The sequence below is a fragment of the Hetaerina americana genome, unplaced genomic scaffold (genome assembly GCF_022747635.1).
Source record: "Hetaerina americana unplaced genomic scaffold, ioHetAmer1.1.p SCAF_5, whole genome shotgun sequence".
NCBI lineage: Eukaryota > Metazoa > Arthropoda > Insecta > Odonata > Calopterygidae > Hetaerina > Hetaerina americana.
The window spans coordinates 96,211,026-96,233,008 of NW_027287095.1; the positions used below are offsets into that span (position 1 = coordinate 96,211,026).

Below are 21,983 nucleotides of genomic sequence, written 5' to 3' on the forward strand. Positions count from 1 at the left end.
TAGAATCCGGGGTCTCAGATCAGTCGTCCAATGCTCTACCCCTGGACTGCCACGATTAATTATAATAATGATGAAAGCATCCAATACACCATCCAATTCCCCAAACAGAACCGATGAGTTTCGTTTCTGATTTAGATCAATGCGTAGAAAAATGACACCTGTGCGTGTTATCATTCACAGATGAAATTACACATTTTTAATTTCACAGATGCAACCCTTATTTCTTTAGTCTATGCCCACCATCATCAAGTTACGATGGTAAAAATGCCGTCGGCCATTTTTGCCCGAGAGATCTTATAAAAGAGCCCTTGAAAGACGCCCAAGTCGAACGCTTTTTGTGCTCGTAGGCACGCGAGGATTTTTGGCCCCGCGAACATCAAATGGTGCGGGGCGCTGCTTTCCGGATGGTGGTCGGAGTGAGTGTGGGATACGGAGGAGGTTGTCAGGGACGGGTCGTGCTGGGAACGGGGGCGAGGGCACCTCCTGCCCCATTTTAAGGTTGTCAATTAATCCTCCAAGTTCGTTTCAAAAAGATAAGGCACGGGCGGCGAGTTAGAAAATGGATGTAGAAGCATTAAATGGTTTGAAAAGGAAGGAAAACTAACAGGCGGTAGAGGAAATCATGGAGGATGGTAAAGAGCTAAGAACTATCGAAGAAAAATGGGAAAGTTTCAAGAAAGGGTCGTCTAAAGCCGCAAAAGACACTATTGGAACCGTTAACGCTAAAAGGATAATGAAACCATGGATCACGGATGAGATGATTACAAAGATGGATGAGCAGCGATAAATGGAAGAATGTAAATATAGAATTATCGTCATGTGAGAAATACAGGACGATAAGTTTGATATCCCATGCAGCCAAAGTTGTTCCCAGGACCATAAACAAAAGGATAGAGAGTAGGGCAAATGATTACTTAGGGGACGATGAGCTTGGGTTTAGGAAGGGGAGAGGCACGCGTGATGCCACTGCAGTAATGAGATTATTAATCGAGAGGAATATAGAATACAACCAGGAGGTATTTGCCTGTTTCTTAGATTTCGAAAAAGCGCCTGAAAGTTTGAATTGGGAAAAACCAATGAGTATATTGCAGAAAATAGGAATAGATTGGAGGGAAAGGAGGCCAATCCGCAACCTGTACATGTCCCAGACTGCCCAGGTGCGGGCGGGGAACGGGGAGTCCGGATGGGCAGTGTTAGGAAGAGATGTAAGGCAGGGCTGCCCATTATTACCGTTGCTGTTCAACCCGTATGTAGAGGAAATGATCAAAGAGGCATGGGGAGAACTCGAGGTAGGAATGAAAGTCGGCGGGGAACTCGTAAAATCAGTTAGGCTAGCTGATGACTAAGCTTTAGTTTGTCAGTCTGCCAAGGGGTTGCAAGCATCGCTGATTGAACTGGAAATTCAGTGCGACAGGCATGGGATGAAAATCAACATCAATAAAAACAAAGGTTATGCGATTTTCCAGAAAGAAAAAGGCTAAGCTTAACATTAAAATAGGAGTGCAAAAACTAGAGCAGGTAGAACAGTTTACGTATCTCGGAAGTGTTTTGGATCAACACGGTCAAAGTAGTAGGGAGGTAAGGAGAAGAATTGCGCTAGGCAAAGGGGTCTTCACAAGGAAGAGGGAGTTGATGACAGGGACGCCGAGTAAGGGAGTTAAGAAAAGACTCGTAAAAACTTTGATATGGAGCGTAGCTATGTACGGCGCAGAAACGTGGTCATTGGAGCAGAAGGATAGACGTAGTCTGGAGGCCTTTGAAATGTGGGTGTGGAGAAGAATGGAGAAGGTGAAATGGATAGAGAAGAAAACAAACGAGGAAGTACTTGGTATGATCCGCGAAGAGAGGGGCTTGTTGGGAGAAATCCTATGGAGGCAGGAAAAGTGGATGGAAGGGGCAATGACCCTCAGCGGATGCTGAAGACCGTGATTGAGGGGAAAATGCCAGGCAAACGAGGAAAGGGAAGGAACAGGACAGGGGTGCTGGAGGGGATGAAGGGAGGAAGAAAGCACTCAGAGATGAAGAGGGACCTGATGCAGAGTGGAATGCTGTGCCTTGCTGGGGGTCACAAATTGTTGAATTAGTAACTCCGTCCATCCAAAAACCTACCCCAACCTGCAGATTACTTAATAATATATATATATTATTAAGTAATCTGCCGGTTGGGGTAGGTTATATATAGGATATATATATATGGATATGTATATACATATATATATGTATATGTATATATATATATACATATACGAGGGTCATCCGGAAAGTAGTACCCGTTCGTGCCGCATGAAGTGCTGACGACGCGAGTAGCCGCTGGACGAGGTCAGATAGCTTCAGTGGCTTGTCTGCCTTCTCTGAGCCAAGTTGCGTGACGCTAGCATTGCCTGTGTTGTTTCTGTGATTGTTTACAATGTTTAAAAAAATTGAGAACGCCGCCAGTTGTGAAGTGAGGGCAGTGATTAAATTCCTCAATGCAAGAAACGTTCGCCCATGTGATATTCATCGCCAATTAAAGGAGGTGTATGGAGACAATGTAATGGACGAGTCGTCTGTTCGGCGGTGGTGTCGCAACTTCAACATGGGGAGGGGGAACACACACGACGATGAGCGTTCGGGGAGACCGTCTGTCATTACAGACCAACTGGTGAGCTCAGTTGACGAATTCGTGAGGAACGATCGGCGCGTCACAATTGATGACATCTGTGAGCATTTTCCCAATGTTTCTCGAACAATTGTTCATGAAATTGTTAAACACCATCTGCATTATGCAAAAATTTGTGCAAGATGGGTCCCTCGCGTATCTCAATGAGCTGGCGGCGAAGGACTATGCAGCAGGAATACAGAAACTTGTCACACGTTATGACAAATGCCTTAATTTGCTTGGAGATTATGTTGAGAAGTAGTTTAAAGTATCCTCTTTCAAATAAATTTTTTTATGTTTGTTAATATTTACTTTTGTGTCTTTATTTCACGAACGGGTACTACTTTCCGGATGACCCTCGTATATATGTGTGTGTGTATATATATATATATACCTGTACATACCCGTAGTATGAGTGCGTGTGTATAATGTAGTGGAGTAGTACAATGGCCAAAAGCCCCAATTACCCCGATTATGACGTCCTTTCTCTCGTTTCCTCGGCGCAGGCGGGCCACCTCCCCGCCGTCCACGCGCCTTCGCCTCCACTGCACGGACTTCCGGTTGGGGGGCGGGATCTGCGGGGGAGAGGCTGGCGACGCCCTCTACGTGGTGCTGGGAGCCGAGGGAGAGGGCGAGCCACACTGCGGCGAGGGGCCGTTCCAGGCTGAGTCGGAGGGCAGCGCCTTGGCGGTCATCTTCCGCTCCGATGGCCACGAGGACCCGATGGATCGGTTCCTGTGCTCCATCCGGGCGGTTCCCGCCCCTCCGCAATGCGAGTGCGGCCGCCGCAACGAGGTGAGGGCCGCGTAGATTGATACGGGCGACGATATTGGTGCCACGGCCCTGCATTGGTGCCGACCCCTTCAAACTTGCATGCTATAATTGAGCCCTGGCTCATTACACGGATTCACATGAATTTTGCTCCTCTGATAATTATTTTCTTTGCTAATCCTAGAATGGTTACATGATGTAAAGGGAGGTAGAACGGCGGGGAGCGAGAGGTACAGGCAAAGGGAATACAATTAAATTTCCCGCAATACTTGGAGTAGGTGAGGGAAGCGCTAAACTTTGCCACGAAACCGGTCTCAGTGCTCTCAAAGCTGTGGAATCGGCAGGACGCCAGTTATCGTAATCCTCTGCACGCCTACCGAGTCACGAAAAACCAACCGAGTGGAAATTCAAAGTGAACTTTTGCGACGTATTGACATTGGGCCTGATTATTTGAAGAACGTCATCCCTGATGATGAAACCTGGGTTTTTCAATACGACCCAGAAACAAAACGCCAAAGCTCTTGAGTGGCACATCGAGCAGACCATACCCAAATCGAAAAGAATTTGCAAATCAAAAGTGAAAACAATGCTCATTGTCTTTTCCGACGGCAAATGAGTAATTCATAAGGGGTTTGTCCCTCAATGACAGACAGTTCACGGTGGTTCCGTGGTTCTACGTGGATGTCCTGGAAAGACTCCGAAAAAGGGTCATCAGGACGAGGAAAGACATCTCCGCTATCTGGCGACTTCATCACGACAACGCGCTATGGCCACGAGAGTTCCTGGTCAAACGCCAGGTGCCAACGCTGCCCCCCGCTAGAGTCCTGGCATCGTCCCAGCAGACTTTTTTTTGTTCTCTCGGATTAAGGAAGCCCTGAAAGGAACCCGTTTTTCGCCCATAGAAGAGATCCAATCAGCCGTGGCGATAACCTTGCGAGAGGTCCCCGGCGTACCGGTCATGGCAGAGTCACCGGACAAAATGTGTAGAGGCCCAAGGACAGTAGTTTGAAGAATTTTAAGTTTTTATGCAAAACTGTTCAATAAATTACATAAAGAAAAATATAGATACATTAATTTTGGAACATTCCAATGGGTAGTAAAATTTCGTGGTTGCGAACCTGGAAAAGCCATAATTTTTGATGAAAAACGCAGCGGACGTCCGATTACTGCCACAGACGGTTAATATCGCAAACCTGTCGAAGATAAGATTCAAAATGGCCGGCGAATCACTCAAAAGCGTATCGCAAACCATATTGGAATATCCAAGGAACGTGTCGGCTTCATTATTGAACATTTGACAACGCTCGTCCGCACGCCTCGCGCGCAACTGGGGAGGCTCTGGGAAATCTGAAATTTGAACCGATTCAACACCCTCCTTATTCCCCCGATCTTGCATTTGCATTTGTTATTATTTTCCTCAACTCAAGAGACACCTCAAGGGTAACCATTACAATTCGGACGATGAGGTGAAGGCAGCTGTCAAGTCCTGGATTCGAGAAAAGTCGCGTTGACATAGCACCAGAACACGCCTCCATACTTTCGCTTCTCAAAATACAATGGATGAATGTAACGACCTCAAACCTGCGCATGTATGTTGAGGGGGAATGTTACTTCCACATGTCACCAGGAATGTTTCTGAAGGCCATTTTGTTTGTGGTCTACAAACATGTGTGCATTAGTTTTCAGCCTACCCTCGTATATGATTGTATGTCGATATCGAGGAAACTCATGGTGAAGCTAAATAGAGAGGAGGAAAAAGAAGGAGGAAACGAGTTTAATGATGAAAAGAAGAGTGATATGTATTTTTGTCCGGACCAAAGGAGGAAGCTGTCGTCTCAGTAAAAGACAGGTTGTAGACTTTGGCTTTAAGTGAAATGCGGGGTGTCAGGTCGCGTCTTGTTAAGCGAGGCTATGAAATGTCGGGGGTTAAGTTTGTGTCCATCCGAAACCTTCTTTAAACTGTGTAATTAAATTCAATTTATTCATTCACCCTAAGCATAGAATTATGCATTGCTTTGTCAATACATGTTTTACACTTCATATCAATAAAAAAAACATTATGCAAAATATCAAAACAATATGAAAAATACAAATACATGCAATTTACAATTTTTTTGGGATTAACACATTTCAATTATACATTTAAAATGTAATGCATTAGAAAATCATCTACACTATAGAATAATTTACATGAAAGTAGTTTTTTCACGGCGCACTTGAATTTAAAGGAACTTTTGATATTTTTAATATAAGCAGGCAATTTATTGTACATAAGTATTCCCTGATGATCTATCCCTTTAATCGTTTTATTTACTCTGTGCTGACTTACATGGAATGCATTTTGGCTTCTCGTATTATGACTATGAAGGTCACAATTTTTAATAAACATGTCTTTATTTTTTTTAATAAGAGACACTGTTTCAAGAATATATATACAAGGAAGAGATTTCTAGTTTTTCAAAAATAGTTTTTCTGGGAGCCCTATTATTAGAATTAGTAATACCAAATAAGGAATCATTTGGTGAAACACGTGACTACAATTTAGTGTTGTTCATAGGATTTTATGCATTCAGATGGACATGTTTTTATATTGGTATATTTTGAAATATGTAAGTTAATATTTATGTAAAATAGCGTATCTTTGCATGCATGGCTTGTACCTTAACACCCCTTGCCACACGCCCTCGTTACCGTCATTGCAAAGATCTACATCCAAGATTCACGCCACTCAATGTGAGCCACGCCCCTCTTTCCCCGGGCCTCCTTCCATCACTTCCCGACGATCTATTCTCGTCCCCTGGCATTAATCCCACCCAAATCCCGACACTTCGCTCACATCCATTCATCATTCTGGACGATTTCACTTTTTACATCATTTTCTACACATTTTCAAATCTCTAAATCCTCCAATCTGCCATCGTCCTCGGGACTGCAAGATCAATGCAATTCGAAGCCACACCGAATTGCGCTCCATTGCAAATACATTTATTCAAAGCCCTGCCATCATCAAATCCATTATTCTTGTTTAAGTTTATTCGCCTAGCGCAAAACATCTTTTGATTTCTGACCTACTTCTCATGTCTTTATGTAAAACACTTCCTTGTTGGGTGACTTGGTACTACTACTGCTCCATTAGATGCCCTCAAACGTTTGCATTTAACTCCCGGTACTCGCTTAGGCAATCGCCTCAGAGGGCTAATCTCTCTCTCGGCAGATGCGAATCGTGGGCGGCATAGAGACGGGAGTCAACGAGTTCCCCATGATGGCGGGCGTCGTAGATCCCGTGGACCGTAGGGTGTTCTGCGGCGCCACCATCGTGTCCAGGCGCTACGCCGTGTCGGCTGCCCACTGCATCCACGAAAAGGACTTTCCCAAGGGCCTGGGACTTCTGGTGGGCGACCATGACCTCGCCTCGGGTGCCGACACATCCTCCGCCCGGCTCTATCGCGTCTCCGAGACGGTCATCCACCCGGACTACACCAAGGAAACCATGGCCAACGACATCGCGGTCATCAAAGTTGGTGGGTCCGCTTCCCCCCCACCCCCACCTCTCCCTCCGACCCTCTCCGCGCATCTCTCGTGCTGCTGGGGTGAGAGGAATCGCTTAACTCTACCCTTCCGCGGCTCCACTTTCCCGCCGTAAACCGGGCGGTCACCCAGCCATCGGGTCTATCGTGGAAAGAGCAAGCCAGGAACATCGGAAGAGCCGCATTACGGAAACTAGGGTTCATCATCCCTTCACGAATAGCGCAGAATTATTTGAGCTGAGGAGAAGTGTGGAATGCGTGTATTTTATACCTTACTTCTAATACGCGTGGAGTGCTTGGGAAACTGTGCAGGATTTAATTTCGGAATTGAACATTGGGGAATCGTGGTGGACGAGAAAAAATTATTGGATGGCAGGAATGAGCACATGCACGACTGAAACTACAAGACGAAACCAAATGATTCGAGTTCAATGCGGACACTGAGAGGTCATTACTCCGGAACTACATGAGATTGGGTGGGCGAGAAGGGGAGTTGTGGGAATTAGGACGGCAGAACCGATTAATACGAGAAATCATTTTACCCTCACGTGATCTTCCTGACAAACTTCCCGAACGCCGTAAAATTTGGGGAATATTTCGACCCAAAATGAGAAATAATTCGACTCCAGTATTTTAAAACTTCGCGCGCAGCCATATTCTCCGCGCATGCGTGTGCCGTCTTTCGGCGTACGCGCGGACCAACGCCATCTGCCTCCTCTCCGCGTAAGCATCGTTCAACCTGAAGCTGGTCGATTGAGAACGCAAACAGCTCCTATCTTTCCCTCGGAAATGACTACACTCCCTTGTAGATGTATTTAAGGGTGTTGCCTTAAGTCTTAATTTATCACTTACACTTTCATAAATTTGCTTACTCCGGTTTGTTAGGTGTTGCGGAAAAAACGGATAAAAAATTAAATTTTCTTGTCTCGGAGGCTATACGATACTGTTTAAGTCAATGGCAAAGTCGCAGACAGAGTTTACTTGCAAATTAGTCGATAAAGATATTAAGTGCAATGACGTTGATATTTATTTAGAGACATTTCTTTTAAAAACGGTCAATTTTCGATATTTAAAGTAAAAAAAGCTAAACTTAGAGAAAATACAAAAAATTAATCTAATGAGCAATGGCATAGTTATGGAATGTTGGCATCAATAACATTTATATTACAATGGTCATATCTTATACTTATTCGTCCAATTTCGATTCAATTATTATTTTATTGGTCCAAATTGTGTTTCTCCCCTCTAAGTGCAAAGGCATCAATGACCATTGCCGTAACAACAAATAATAAATTGGATTAAAAATGTCCATGGTGCCAATTTTGGTCATCGCAGCGGGGTTTTGGGCCGATCGCGGGTCGCCAAAGGCCCACACACGGTAAGACCTCTCCCCTCTCCTCTCCAGCGGAGACCGCTGACCTGTTTCGCTCTCTGCCTGCAGGTCACAAGAACGACGAGGGCATCGCATTCGACGACAACGTGGGCCCAGCCTGCCTTCCCTTCCGCTTCCTGACCGACACGTTCGCGGGGCAGCGCGTCACCGCACTCGGTAAGCCTCGATTACTCCGCCGCGGGGAAGTCACCTGCGGAGAACATCATATCGCTCAAACCTTTCGTTCATTCATCGTCGGCGAAAGTTATTGCCTCATTATTCTATTCAGGGCCAGATTCTCGAGCTTAAAACCGGCGAATAGGAACAGTCACGAGGAGAAATTAAATATTTCGTGGTTGATGGCTAAATATGCGTTAAACGAGACATTTTCGCATGATCATAAATGCACCATTTAGATGTTTTGATATGAAAAGCATTTTAAAGACTGCATGCTGTCGTACGGTTTATCAGTGGGATATGCTAAACAAAACTAAATGGTTTTTAATGTTTTTATTTTGGTTTCATGACTTTTTCCTTCATCACGGAGATAACGAAAAGTTTTTTTCATTGTCTCCATCGTCGATAACATTCACCAAATAAAACCAGTAAACAGTTTCCTCCGACACTCAGAGGCATTTCCCGTGAATGCTCATGGGCGGTATTTTTTACCCCAGGGGAGTGTAAAGGGAAGTGACCCCAGTAAGGGTTTGGCGATATTCGGAGATTGTTTCCGCGTAAACGCATGTCCACTCCGCAGGGTGGGGCACGACCTCCTTCGGGGGCGAGGAGTCCAACGTCCTACGGGAGACCTTCCTCTCCGTGATCACCATCCAGTCCTGCAGCGAGGCGTACGAGGGAAAGGTGGGCTACCGCCAGATCTGCACCTTCGAGGAGGGGTCCGACGCGTGCCAGGTGAGTGTCTACCGGCCCGCAGGCCTGGTGCCCGCAAGAGATGGTGGGCCGATGCTCGGGAAAGTTAACTCTCGAGGTTACTATCGAAGGAGATTGTTTGTTTTTGGTAATCTGGTATTCTGTTCCCAGAAATTACAACAATGACATCACTGTTATGGATATCTACAAATGAGTATTGAAAGTGCTCATGGTGTCGAAATAAATGATTAATTACTTGCAAACAGAAATATATAACAGTATGTTCATATGGTCGTTAATTTCGCTAAAAATAATTCAGTTCCGGCAGCGGAACGAACAGTTCTGTTGAGAGGATTCATCTCTTTGGCAGTCTTGCGCTCTGGACCTCGACGAAAAATAGATTCGAAGTCGTCTCTGAATGCGTATATCGCTTTTTGTAAACTACAGGTAACATTTAACTGAGATTTAAATGGCAGCGAGAAAGGCGAAACCGAATTTGAACTTGAGTGTAACGAATGAGACGAATAAAATAACTGTTTAGCTGGAAGAGACATGCAGACTTTTTGAAAAATATTTCGACATTACATTAATACCAAATAGAAAGGAAAACATAGAGGTATACCTGTAGAATTCTTTCCTTTAGGCTAATGAGTATCGTCACTCTGGAGCCCAGAGTTCTTTGAGAGGCGGTAGAGTTACATCAAACCAGTTCGGGCTGACTGAATCCTACGGCTGGAGATGCGCATGTGTTCAATCTAAAAGAAAGTGGAAGGAGAATCGGTGTTTTGTTTCCCTTTTCATGGCTTCACGGCGATCGCTAATTTGTCATGGAAATTCGGGTCACGTTGTCACGGTATCACGACAGCGTGGCGCCCTGTGCGAGGAAAGGCGACAAACGTTCCCTCGCTCCGCATTAATTGAACCGAAACATATATATGCCCATGCATGTAGGATATATTGATTGGTGTTTGATTGATATTTTGCGTCCACAGGTATTAAGAATGGTTATTTTAAACGCGAGAGGGCAACATATTTTGTAAAAAACTTCACTGCCAACATTATTTATAAGCAGCTCTGCATATTTATGGCATATTTTAAAAGTTAATTTCCAATGCTGCCTAATGGTCTCCAATCGCTTCAAATAGTCAAATGAAAAGATAATTCGTATATGATGACGAAGAGATGTTAATATATATATATATATATATATATATATATATATATATATATATATATATATATATATATATATATATATATATATATATATATATATGTATATTGCATTTCTTTCGACTGCAAGGCAGGAAAACCCGCGGACGAGGATGAATTTCATTGTTTGAGCGATAGCTCCGCCGCCGGCTGAGGACTTACTTAGCATTTTAAGATGATATTGCCTCCACTTGTAGTGAGGGAAGCCGGCATGTACGGCCCAAGATCCCATCTACTACATGGAGAGCAGCGTGTAGATATGGTGAAAGCAGGGAGGAGGATAAAATGAAGGAAGGTATGAGGCAGGATTTCTTACTGTCCCCCTTAGTGTGTAGCCTGCGAAGACAATTAACTTCGAGGAAAGGATAAGCGGCAGCGTGCGAATAGGAGGGAAGATAGAATGATAATATTGAAATTGGTGAACCGCAGAATCTGCCATACACACAATGTATAAGGGAACCCGGAGAAGATATGATACTAGCCTGCAAAGTGAAAGCGATGAAAAAGTTCAATCTATACAAAACACGCATAATCAAGAAGAAAACTGATCACGTGTGAAAAGAAGGAAGCAATATTACCGCGCATTTCAGAAAAGTATTTTAAATGTAAAGTGTATACAGCACATAAAACGTTAGAATATAGATAGTTTGAGAAATCTTTTACAGTTTTATATTGACAATAAAAACGAAATGTTGTGAACTGTCGTGAAAATTAGAGGAATAATGACATCTAACGGGCAAGGAAAGGATAGCAATGGGCGAAAAACCTGAAAAAGATGGGCGAAGAGAGAAGGAGACGGCAATACGAGACGAGGGATAACGAAGGCACCGCGAAGAGATTGGCCGCGAAGAAAAAAAAGCTAGCCAATGGAGGGAGAGGTTGCTACCGACCAATCCTCGATTCGATGTCCCATGTTGATACGACCAATCCTCGCATGTTATATTAATTTCCTGGAGACTCGAAGCTCGAGATTTCATGATCAGAACCAGTGGGTGGTGGTGGGGTGCGAAATACTCGCGACACCCTTCGCCCGCATGTGGGCTTGGCAAACATTACGTCGACCACACGAGTGCGGTTTGCTCGACGTCGATGGCGTAATCCATCCCGCCTGGGCCTGCACCGTGGAGGGCTCATCACACTAATCTGCATGTAATTCGCATTCAGCGGCAGCCGGCATAAAAATTCCTCTTCGGCCGAGATCAGAGGGAAGGCGTTATTTCGCAATCGGTTGGTCTCGACTCCCTCGCGCCCAGTCCCTCAGGGGGGGCAACGACGGCCCACGAAACAGAGAGCCGGAACGGCGACTAGATGGATCCCGAATTAACCTGCCACCACGGGACGGAAAAGGCACGAGGAAAGATCGCTTGAGAGGATGGGTATCCGGAAAATATTATGTTCAACATGAATTTTAATTTCTTGCCCAATTTCCATGTACTAGTGTTGGAAATCACTTTCATGCTGAAAATAGGGAGTTTAAAATGACCCTTGGTTAAGGGAAGGGGGCCCTTGGTTCCCTTGGCCCTGCTCTCATTGGTGGTACACCCACAATGCTCATGCTTATCATGACGTATTTTCCGCTGCAGAGTGACTCTGGGGGTCCAATCCTATGGCTGGACAGGGTGACGGGTCGGGTACACCTGGTGGGGGTCATCAGCTACGGCGTGTCCTGCGCGGGCAGCTCTCCAGGGGTCAACACCAGGGTCACCTCTTACCTGGATTGGATCGTCCTCGCCACCAGTGAGTACACACTGAATAAGTATATATATATATATATATATATATATATATATATATATATATATATATATATACTTATTCATATATATATTTTAAGGTAATCTACCGGTTAAGTTAGGTTTTTGGATGGACAAAGCTACCCATTAAATACTTTGAGACTCCTAGCAACACACAACATCCTACTCTAATTCAGGCCCCTCTTCATCTCTTCAAGTACTTCTTTCCTCCCTTCATCCCGTCCAACATGCCTATCCTGTTCCTGCCCTTTCCTCATTTACCAAACATTCTACCCTCTATTACAGTCTTCAACATCCCCCTACCGATCAATAAGCCCTTCATCCATTTTCCCTGCCTCCATAGGCTTTCTCCCAACAAACCCCCTCTCTTCGCCCATCGTACAAAGTACTTCCTCATTTGTTTTCTTCTCGGTCAATTTCACTTTCTCCATTCTTCTCCACACCCACATTTCAAAAGCCTCCAATCTACGTCTATCCTCCTGCTTCAATGACCACGTTTCCGCGCCGTACATAGCTACGCTCCATGTCAAAGTTTTTACGAGTCTTTTCTTAACATCCTTACTCAACGTTCGTGTCATCAACTCCTTCCTCCTTGTGAAAGCCTCTTTGCCTAGCGCAATTCTTCTCCTTACATCCCCACTACAAAAAACCTCTGAGATACTGAAACTGCTCTACCTGCTATAGTTTCTGCCCTCCTATTTTAATGTTTGGCTTAGCCTTTTTCTTTCTGGAAAATCGCATAAGCTTTGTTTTATTAATACTGATTCTCATCCCATACCTGCCGCACTGAATTTCCAATTCACTCAGCAATGCTTGCAACCCCTTGGCTGACTGACAAACTAAAGCTTGGTCATCAGCGAAACTAACTGATTTTACGAATTCTCCGCCCACTTTCATTCTTACCTCGAGTTCTTCCCATGCCTCTTTAATCATTTCCTCTGCATACAGGTTGAACAGCAACGGTGATAATAGGCAACCCAGCCTTACCCCTCTTCCTAACACTGCCCAACCGGACTCCCTGTTCCCCACTCGCACCTGAGCAGTCTGAGACATGTACACGTTGCGGATTAGCCTCCTTTCCCTCCAATCTATTCTTATTTTCTGCAATATACTCATTAGTTTTTCCCAATTCACTCTATCAAACGCTTTTTCGAAAACTACGAAACAGGCAAATACCTCCTGGTTGTGTTCTATATTCCTCTCGATTAATAATCTCATTACTGCAATGGCATCTCGCGTACCTCTCCCCTTCCTAAACCCAAACTGATCATCCCCTAAGTAATCATTTGCCCTACTATCTATCCTTTTTTTAATGATCCTGAGAACAACTTTAGCTGCGTGGGATATCAAACTTATTGTCCTGTAGTCCTCACATGATGTAGCCTTTACCTTTTTCGGGATAGGAACTAAAACTGATGTCACAAATTCTTCCGGCCAGATTCCTTCCTCATAAATACTACGAATCAGCCCATATAGCCTCTTCCTCCCACATTTTCCTAAACATTTCAATAGTTCCGCGGGAATTTTATCCACCCCCACGGCCTTATTAAGTTTCATCTCCCTTAATGAGCTTTCTATCTCATTGTCTAGTATGCCTGGACCTAAGCTGTCTTCCTCTATGTCATATTCTTTTTCATTGTCTCACTTTGTTGGTCGAAGTTCTTTACTATACAGTTCTTCTATATATTCCTTCCATCTCTCTTGGATCTTCCCTGTGTCAACTATTACCTTACCCGCCTTATCTCTAACTTTTAGAATATATCTCATTTTCTTACTTCCCGATAAATATCTAACTTTGCTTTACAGCGCACCAAATTCACCCTTCCTCTGCAGACTTTCCATATCCTCGCACTGCCTCTTCCACCATCCTTCTTTTGCTTTATTTGTTGCCCGCCTCAATTTATTTTCTAATTTTTTGTACTTCATTTTGCCTAATTCTATAATTACATTCTTCCATTTTCACCGCTTATCCATCTTTGTAATCATCTCATTCGTGATCCATGGTTTCCTAGTCATTTTAGCTTTAACGGTTCCAATAGTGTCTTTTGCGGCTCTAGACAAACCTTTCTTGATACTTTCCCATTTTTCTTCGATAGTACTTAACTCTTTACCATGCTCCATGATTTCCTCTACCGCCTGTTTGTATTTTTCCTTTTCAAACCATTTAATGTTTATACATTCCATTTTCTAACTCGCCGCCCCTCCCTTATCTTTTTGAAACGGACACTACATTTCATAACAACTAAAACGAGGTCAGAGTCTGCATCCGTTCCCGGGATGCTGTGAGAATTTATCACACTATTCCTAAACCTGTGTCAAACCAGGATATAATCTAGCTGGCACCTTTTTGAGTCACCTGGCATTTTCCATATATACCTGCGTCTTTTGTGGTGTCTACTCTGTACTGCTTTCTCCCCGCGGTCATTCCTCGCACCTAAACCGAAGTCCCCGACCTCGTCACCATCTCTTCCTTCGCCGACCGTCGATTTTCCAATCTCCCACCACTATCAAATGTTTCCCTATAGGAACACACGAGATTATTTCCTCTAACTGATCGTCTATCCTATCAACCTCTTCTTCCTTATGGTTGCGCGGCGGCATGTATACCTGAATGATAACCAAATTCGTCGGTTCTGCTTTTATCTCTACTAGTAGTATTCTATCCGTTACCTGCTCTATGTTGACTACGCTTCTCCCTACCTCTTCATTTAATACTATGGGAACCCCTCGTTGGCTCTCGTCCCCGCCGCTGTATATTATTCTATACTTATCACTCCTGTAATCCCCGCTATCTTTCCAACTCACCTCGCATAGACAAAAAATATCTATATTTCCCCTTTCCATCTCTCGCTTAATATTCTCCAGTTTCCTTACCCTGATCATTGTCCTAACATTCCACGTTCCTATTCTAACTAATTTGGTCTTCTTCTCCTGCGTCTTCTGTCCTGCTGCTGCTGGTTTTCTCTTGCAAGGGTTTCGTGGGATGACGACCGCGGAAGCCTTGCATCCCCCGATGCCGGGCACGACACATGGCGGATTGGGCAGAGCCCCGTAATTACCAGGACTCAAAATCTCTGTATTGTCCATCATATTTATCTTGGGAATGATAACTGAGGTGGTTTACCGTTGCTTTCCTCAATAGTGTTTTTAACGTGACACCATCACTTACTGGCCGCCCCACAGGGGTCAGACGACATTGCAGCCGCCTCACTGAGGAACAGACGCTACGTGGACTACCTTTCGTGTGGCCTTCGACCCCTTATTCTAACCTACGACCTATCTGGCATGGGTGACCTTACCAGGAGCAATTGTCATTACTCCCACCAGCGCAGCTCTAGGGGTCATCGGAACGCACAAACCCTTCCACCACGTCAAGGTTGTAGTCCGGGGAGGGATATATATATATACTATATATATACTATATATATATATATATATATATATATATAACTACACTCACTTATATATAGAAACAGATATGAGGAAAAGGGATAGGAACACATAAAGAACGAACACAATAGAGTTGGGGGAGGCGGAATGGAACGGATCACAAGAGTAAAAATATTTCCTTGTCCGGGACTCGAACACCGGATCTTTCCACTTGCCGGGCGGATGCTCTAAACCACTTGAGCTATCGAGGAAACGTAATTTACCCTGAGATCCGTGGGTCTAATATGTCGTCAAGCCCCGATTCTTTAGCCAAGAGATGGCGTCAGGGGGCCGTTTTACCCACCAAAGGATAAATAGACACCACACAAGAGGAAAGGACAGTGGGATAGAATTCATACAACATCATACAGGAAAGGAACAGTGCGTTTCGTGGCACGCAAAGCCAGAATAAAGAGATGAGTATTTATTCGCCGTTTGGCGGGATTTTGTGTTTGAATGTATATATATATATACACTTACACACACAAACGTATAAACAATGTAATCAACCCGAAGGTCAGTTTGATTGGTAATGGTAAATTTCACCCAGTACTAAGCCCTATGCGGCAGGGAACCCAGGCGCTCCGTACTATACAACGTTCTCCTTCTAGACTACCACGTCCCACACCACATGTTTATAATGTATATATTAATAATATAAAAAGTAATGTCATTTTATACGTATACATGCACTTATACAAGCGAATACTAGGTAAGGTCTCAAATTCTTTCAGGAAGAGAAAAAATGCTCTTTTTCTATAGTTGATGCATTATTTAAAATCTTTAACATTCTATTATTTACGTCATAATTGCCATTTTAGTCGCAGCTGAAGTAGTTCTTTTGAACCCTACCCCAGCTCTTGTAATATGTATTTGGTACAAGTATAATTGATTTATCTTAAAGGGCGACTACATGCAATGAATTGGTAATACTTAGGCATTGTAACAGCCACTTTCTTGCATTGTAATCTTAATCCTAAACACAGATCTTTTGTGCTATTTTTTTACACTTATGTGGAAGAAATGTTGATTAATGTTCACCTATGACCCGGCCAGATGAAAACAAAAATTGCTGGGGTCGATATCAGTGACTTTTTCCCTCCAAAAACAACTCCGTCTCCGGAGAATATAAGTATATATTTTTAAATCTCGGTACAGACAACATGGATACCCTATACACTACTATTAGCCATTCTGATAGAGCTTTGCAACATCCTTCGTAATATATGTTAGCAGTTGGAAATGACATCCATCTCCGAATGTTCATATTCCTGGTATGCGTAATATATTATATGTTTCCTGTATCATTGTCAAAATATGAGGAGGACATTTGGATGTCCATTAGATGCAAAATATTAAATGGAATCAGTTCATCGAGCGAATGTATATCCGCGGTTGATGCACACGCCCTACTTACATTGCGTGGGAATCCTTGAACGACCAACCCGGGCCTTCACTTTCGTGGACATCCTCCACATTCCGGTGAGTAGGTGTCCGCCGTTGCCAAAATTTGCACCGTTATGACCTCGTGGCTCGGGAGGACGACGGGACGAGGTCACGCTGGCCATGCGAAAACGATGGAAGTCTGTCAATCGCCACAATTCTGTCAATATTCAGGTGCGGCCGCATAATAAGCCATGTTCTCTCCTCGCGACCACGCACACTGGCGGGTCAACCGGCATGCGAGTCACTGCGAGCGAGTGGCAACGGTTGCCGTTCTTCCCCTGGCACCAAGTCCATTCCAACGATGGGTAAACACGCTTCTCGCTCGCTCTGCCTTGGGCTTCATTTCTTGGTGTGCATATATTCTCTGTCTCCCATACTTCCTGATGTCCGACCTCGGTCGGCGTCAAGTGAAATGGGCAACGGAATTATGGGAGGCGGGAATATGGCACAAAAAGCGAAAGTTTAGTTTATATACGACACGAATTGATGTATATACAGACGCAACGCCTTTTCAGGCGGCATGGGTAATCCCAGCCGATCGAAATCACCGAGATTTGGTGTTTCGACACGGACCAACCCATTCTCGAAGCGGAAAGCTATGCCGCACTCATGGGTTTGTCTCACGCAATTCAAATTTGTCCAGTTGATTGTACCATTAATATGTTCTGCGACAACATGCCTGTCGTACATTCTATGTTAAAAGGTAAAGGGGCGCTCTTTGCGAACCCCGAATTGAAACTTTTGCATATGAATATAATAAAGGAATCGTCACAAGTTGTGACCTGGCAGTACATCTCCTACGCCGATAATCCAGCCGATCGTCCGTCTCGGACCGTCCTTCCTCCCTATGCCAGATCGGCCGCTTATTCGGCGGCCGGATGGATATATAGGAGGGACGAGGCCTGAGGCGGCAGTCGACTGGAAATCAGCAAGTGGAGGTGCGCTGTCAGATCTCTCTCACCCCACTTGATCTTTTTCAGACGAGGAATACTGCGTGGCATGACCTCCGACTCCTTCGCGGGCCGCACACACGGGACCGCCAAAGTGTTGACGACAGCGATCCGCCAAAGACGACTTCCCATCGAGAGCACCCTTCACCACAGGCACCACTCCTACCGCACGGCAAGAAGAAAACATGCACCGAAGCTCAGAAATATATCTTATCTATTCTATGTAACATTAAATTATTAATGCTGGAAAAATCCTAAATGAAAGAAACCAGCAGCATGTATTTATTGACTCCTTGATTGTATTTAATGTCCTCTTATTGAGGCCGCACCCAATTAAATGTTGACGGAGAAATGAATTACCAGCCGCTACGCTTTTTCTTCGTGATGCAAATGTCACAGTGGATCTCGCTTTTCAGGCAAAACCCATGAAAAGAAGGAATTTGAACAAATGACGCTGCAATTGCAGTAAATTATTCACACCCTGTCTTATGCATCTTCGTAAATCCATATTCTCATCCTGAAATGAAAAGTGAGTCAAACAGCAACTAATATGAATGAAATAGATAGTAAACTTTTTTACAATTTGGAAATGCCGAAATTAAAACTGTTTTAAAAACCTTGTGATATGAATTGTCATCAATAATTATCATAATAAATGAAAAAGAAACACTTTGTTCCAATCCACCACTTTATTACAGGTACGACTAGTTTCGACGCTACGGCGTCATCCTCAGGTACCTGAGGATGACGCCGTAGCGTCGAAACTAGTCGTACCTGTAATAAAGTGGTGGATTGGAACAAAGTGTTTCTTTTTCATTTATTAAAATGAACTTCCACAAAGTTGAGGCTGAAACTATTGAACTAATACGAGAGCATAATGATAATCAATTACCAGTTTTGACCAATTGAATTGCATTGCAATTTTCTCCTAAAGGATTTCGATTTTCGATCGAATTCCGCGTAAGTAAAAAGTGAAACAAGTGATGAATGTGAAAAATAGGTAAAACAGTTTTGTTTTGGATTGATACGTGTCAATTCATTAAAATGACCAAAATTAATATTTTTATGGAAAAATGTATTCAAATGATTACTGGAAAGAATTCATACAGATTTGAGAGATGGTTGAGGCCAATACTTTGTGAAAATTCTGTTTCCTGTGGAAACGCAATCTTTGATTCTTTTTTCGTGCGTTAATTTATACAATACTGACTTCATTCACGGTCTTCAAAACTCAAATTAAGTTATATACTAGTTGAAAAGTAGTCACGCCGCACCGAAATAGCATGCTAAAGCTAATGGTCCACTCTCCATCTCCTTCTTTCATGTTTTCTGACTACCCTTAGCTCAGCGTCAGCCCAAATTTCCAAGGCTTGAGTGTTACTCAAGAGGCGGCGGACCTCTCCTTTGCTCCCTCCGTCCGCTGTGCAAGGATTTCGTGCGATCCAACCGCGGAAGGCTTGCCTCTCTGGCGGGCAGACACGACACGCAACCCAGTGGACCGAGTGTTACCATTACCAAGACACATCGTCTTCAAGTATGCGTCCATCATTACAAGGAGACAAATAATTCGTGGTTTCTCGCTGCCTTCCATCATAGTTACAGTGACCAGGTCTAATTTATAGTTACTAACGGGAAATCCCCTTGAGGTATCAAAATAATTTATCAATAGTATTTTTAACAAGGCATCAGCACTGGAATGACCACCCGACTGGAACTTATCCCTAGGTACAGTCCGCCCCAAAAATGAGAAAAATAAATGCGGGAAAAGTTATTTCGGATCAAAGTGCAAATTAATATAATTCTTCAAACTAGCACCATTGTGCATCGACTCTCCTCTGCTATGATCTGTGCTAGTTGCGGTACGCTTCCCGGAAAAGCATCTGCCTCATTTTGCAGAATCCTCCCGTTACCTAATTAAAAAATTGGTAGAAAAGGGTATAAATATTGCTTTGGATCGAGTTGCACATCTATGGATCAAAACTCCGTAGACACGTAATATTGTATTGCTCATTGCCATAACAACGCGCAAGAAATGGCTCGCGGCCGCGATCAAACACCGTGTTGCAGTGTGATGTTGACATTTCAATGTAAGCTTGAAACTAATGCCATAGTTACATATGAGTGAGCCAGACTGTGCCTGTGACACATACCAGGAGGCTGTAAGTATATTTGAATGACCCGAGAAGGGAATAAATGAAATTATTTGCGTGAACCCTGCGAAAACAAACGGTAGGTTGTTTTTTTTCTGGAGACTACTGAAGTTGTAAAAGAGGAAAAAAAGAGAGAGAGGGGGGGATATATATATATATATATATATATATATATATATATATATATACATACATATATATATATATATATATATATATATATATATATATATATATATGTATACACACACACACACACACACACACACACACACACACACACACACACACACACACACACACACACACACACACACACACACACACACACACACACACACACACACACACACACACACACACACACACACACACACACACACACACACACACACACACACACACACACACACACACACACACACACACACACACACACACACACACACACACACACACACACACACACACACACACACACACACACACACACACACACACACACACACACACACACACACACACACACACACACACACACACACACACACACACACACACACACACACACACACACACACACACACACACACACACACACACACACACACACACACACACACACACACACACACACACACACACACACACACACACACACACACACACACACACACACACACACACACACACACACACACACACACACACACACACACACACACACACACACACACACACACACACACACACACACACACACACACACACACACACACACACACACACACACACACACACACACACACACACACACACACACACACACACACACACACACACACACACACACACACACACACACACACACACACACACACACACACACACACACACACACACACACACACACACACACACACACACACACACACACACACACACACACACACACACACACACACACACACACACACACACACACACACACACACACACACACACACACACACACACACACACACACACACACACACACACACACACACACACACACACACACACACACACACACACACACACACACACACACACACACACACACACACACACACACACACACACACACACACACACACACACACACACACACACACACACACACACACACACACACACACACACACACACACACACACACACACACACACACACACACACACACACACACACACACACACACACACACACACACACACACACACACACACACACACACACACACACACACACACACACACACACACACACACACACACACACACACACACACACACACACACACACACACACACACACACACACACACACACACACACACACACACACACACACACACACACACACACACACACACACACACACACACACACACACACACACACACACACACACACACACACACACACACACACACACACACACACACACACACACACACACACACACACACACACACACACACACACACACACACACACACACACACACACACACACACACACACACACACACACACACACACACACACACACACACACACACACACACACACACACACACACACACACACACACACACACACACACACACACACACACACACACACACACACACACACACACACACACACACACACACACACACACACACACACACACACACACACATATATATATATATATATTCGCCGGCCCCGGTGGCGGCGGGGTAACGTCCTCGTCTACCATTCCAAGGGTCGCGGGTTCGATTCCCGCCTGGGTGAGTTTCCCTCCATCTAGGGCTTGGGTGTTTGTAAATGTGA

The 21,983-nt window shown here is 44.2% G+C and overlaps 1 protein-coding gene across 1 annotated transcript in view; it reads left to right on the forward strand.

Moving 5' to 3' along the window:
- Positions 1 to 18,312, forward strand: part of LOC139694179 (venom serine protease-like) — a 28,113-nt gene extending 9,801 nt beyond the window's left edge. Inside the window, 6 exon segments of the mRNA XM_071592609.1 lie at positions 3,145 to 3,433; positions 6,588 to 6,926; positions 8,386 to 8,485; positions 9,066 to 9,220; positions 11,974 to 12,127; positions 18,000 to 18,312. Of these exon segments, the coding sequence (XP_071448710.1) occupies positions 3,145 to 3,433; positions 6,588 to 6,926; positions 8,386 to 8,485; positions 9,066 to 9,220; positions 11,974 to 12,127; positions 18,000 to 18,022 (1,060 nt within the window). The 3' untranslated portion in view covers positions 18,023 to 18,312.
- The last annotated feature ends 3,671 nt before the right edge of the window (positions 18,313 to 21,983 follow it).